Here is a 1,873-nt window from a genome sequence, read left to right as displayed (position 1 = left end):
GACATGCTTAACAATGCTGATTTACATTGTCATGTCTATAAGATGAATATATGTATATTCAAACCAATTTTTTGTCCTGACGAGTGTTACAAAAAACGCTTGCGAATGAATTCTATATGTGTGTGTGTATGTGTGTGTACATGTATGTATGTGCATGTGTGTGTATGTGTGTGTATGTGTGTATGTGCATGTATGTGTGTGTACTAATTCTATTCATCTGGACGTTAATGAATTAATTCGTCTTCATTGATAGCTTTAAATTAGTTCAGTAAAAATAACAAGCTATTAGCATTTTCATTCCAAAATTTTGCATTAAATTTTACCGATTTCAAATAAAATAAATTTTGTAAAAATGAAAAAAAAGAGAAATGAATTTTGTAAAAATGAAAAAAAGAGAGAAATGAATTTTGTCCTATTAAAATCGATCATTTTCTTATCAACCAATCATTATCAAATTATAAAAATTTCTATTTTTTTTTTCCTCAGCAAAATTGTAATAATAAAAAAATGAAAATAACAATAAAAATCCGAATAAGTTAAAAATTTGGAGGAAAAAAAGAAAATTTTTTTTTTGAGCTTTCGAAGTATTAAACTTATTACTATCATTGTTTAGAATTAATTTAAAAAGTGATGCATGAAGAATGCTTCCTGTTTTCCGGAGGATACTACAATATTCAACTAGTATGATGACATCCGGAAATAAAGACAAAATTACCTGGTTGGACTAAGTTGTTCATGTTTCGGTTTAACATCCAATTGTCTGACATGTCGTAACAATGATAATCCTTTCCGTATCGATATTCGGAAATCTTCCTATAAATGAAATTAACATTAAAATCTGACTTATAAAATGGGAATTGAATTCTATATAGATATCCGGAAATCTTGGAAATAACCTTTATAGCATCACGTTCCGCAGTTTGCATCTCAAGAAGTCGTGCTGTTGTTTCAACATCATTAGGAAGTTCCGTTTCTTTCAGGCAACGGCCAAATTCGCTTAATGATTGAGCAATTACCGTTGCGGATGATTTCATCCTTTCGATATCCTAAAAATAAATCTAAGCGAAATAGTGGGAAAAGAAAAAATCAAATCATATTCATATTTATATAATTTATTTTTGAAATTTAAATAATTCTTAGGAAATTATTTGGTATATTTCTATACTTTCTTATTATCTATTAAAATAATACAAATTATTCCAAATTATGAAATTTTTATTTGAGAAAAATGGAAGAATTCTTTCAAATTTATGACAAAAAAATATAAAATTATTTAAATATCGAAAGTTATCCTATAAAATTTCAAAAAAAAAGAAAAAAAAATTAACGCTTTTGATGAAAGTATAAATAAAAATTGAATAAATTTGTAAAATTAATTCAATTAAATTAATTAGCAATGTATAAAATCATACAAAATTAAATCAATTAATAATATTTGACTAAACTGAAGAAACATTTTCAATATTGTCCTGAAAAAATTTAATTTTTGAAAGTACAAAAAAAAAACAAAAGAATAAGAAAGAAGGAAAATCATTAAATTCTAACCAATTGATAAATTAAACAAGATGATTTAATTACTTGCATGATGAAAATTCCACCCTCAAAAATATTTTTTTCCCATATATTAAATGACCATCGGTAAATCTTGATGGAAATTTGTGATAATAAAAATTTGAAAAATGAAGAAGAAAGAAGGAGTAATTACGTAGGTATGAATATATATATATATATATATATATGTGATGTAAAATGAAAATTAGTCCTAAAAAAGTTAACAAAAAAAAAAAGGAAAAATGCGAAAGAAATGTGAATGTCTCGAAAATTGATGGAACCTATTTTTACTTTCTATCAATTATTACCACTACTATTAATA

At 24.8% G+C, this 1,873-nt stretch overlaps 1 protein-coding gene across 1 annotated transcript; it reads right to left on the bottom strand.

Moving 5' to 3' along the window:
- Positions 1-711: 711 nt before the first annotated feature.
- Positions 712-1,034, bottom strand: LOAG_15161 (hypothetical protein; the record flags this gene model as incomplete). Its single annotated transcript, XM_003150653.1, has 2 exons — positions 712-813; positions 897-1,034. The coding sequence occupies 2 exons, from the start codon at positions 1,032-1,034 to the stop codon at positions 712-714; spliced, it is 240 nt and encodes a 79-aa protein (XP_003150701.1).
- Positions 1,035-1,873: the final 839 nt, after the last annotated feature.

The sequence above is a fragment of the Loa loa genome (assembly GCF_000183805.2).
Source record: "Loa loa unplaced genomic scaffold supercont3.1569, whole genome shotgun sequence".
Taxonomy (NCBI): domain Eukaryota; kingdom Metazoa; phylum Nematoda; class Chromadorea; order Rhabditida; family Onchocercidae; genus Loa; species Loa loa.
Note: the sequence above shows the minus strand (reverse complement) of the source record. Positions and strands in the feature narration are given on the sequence as shown.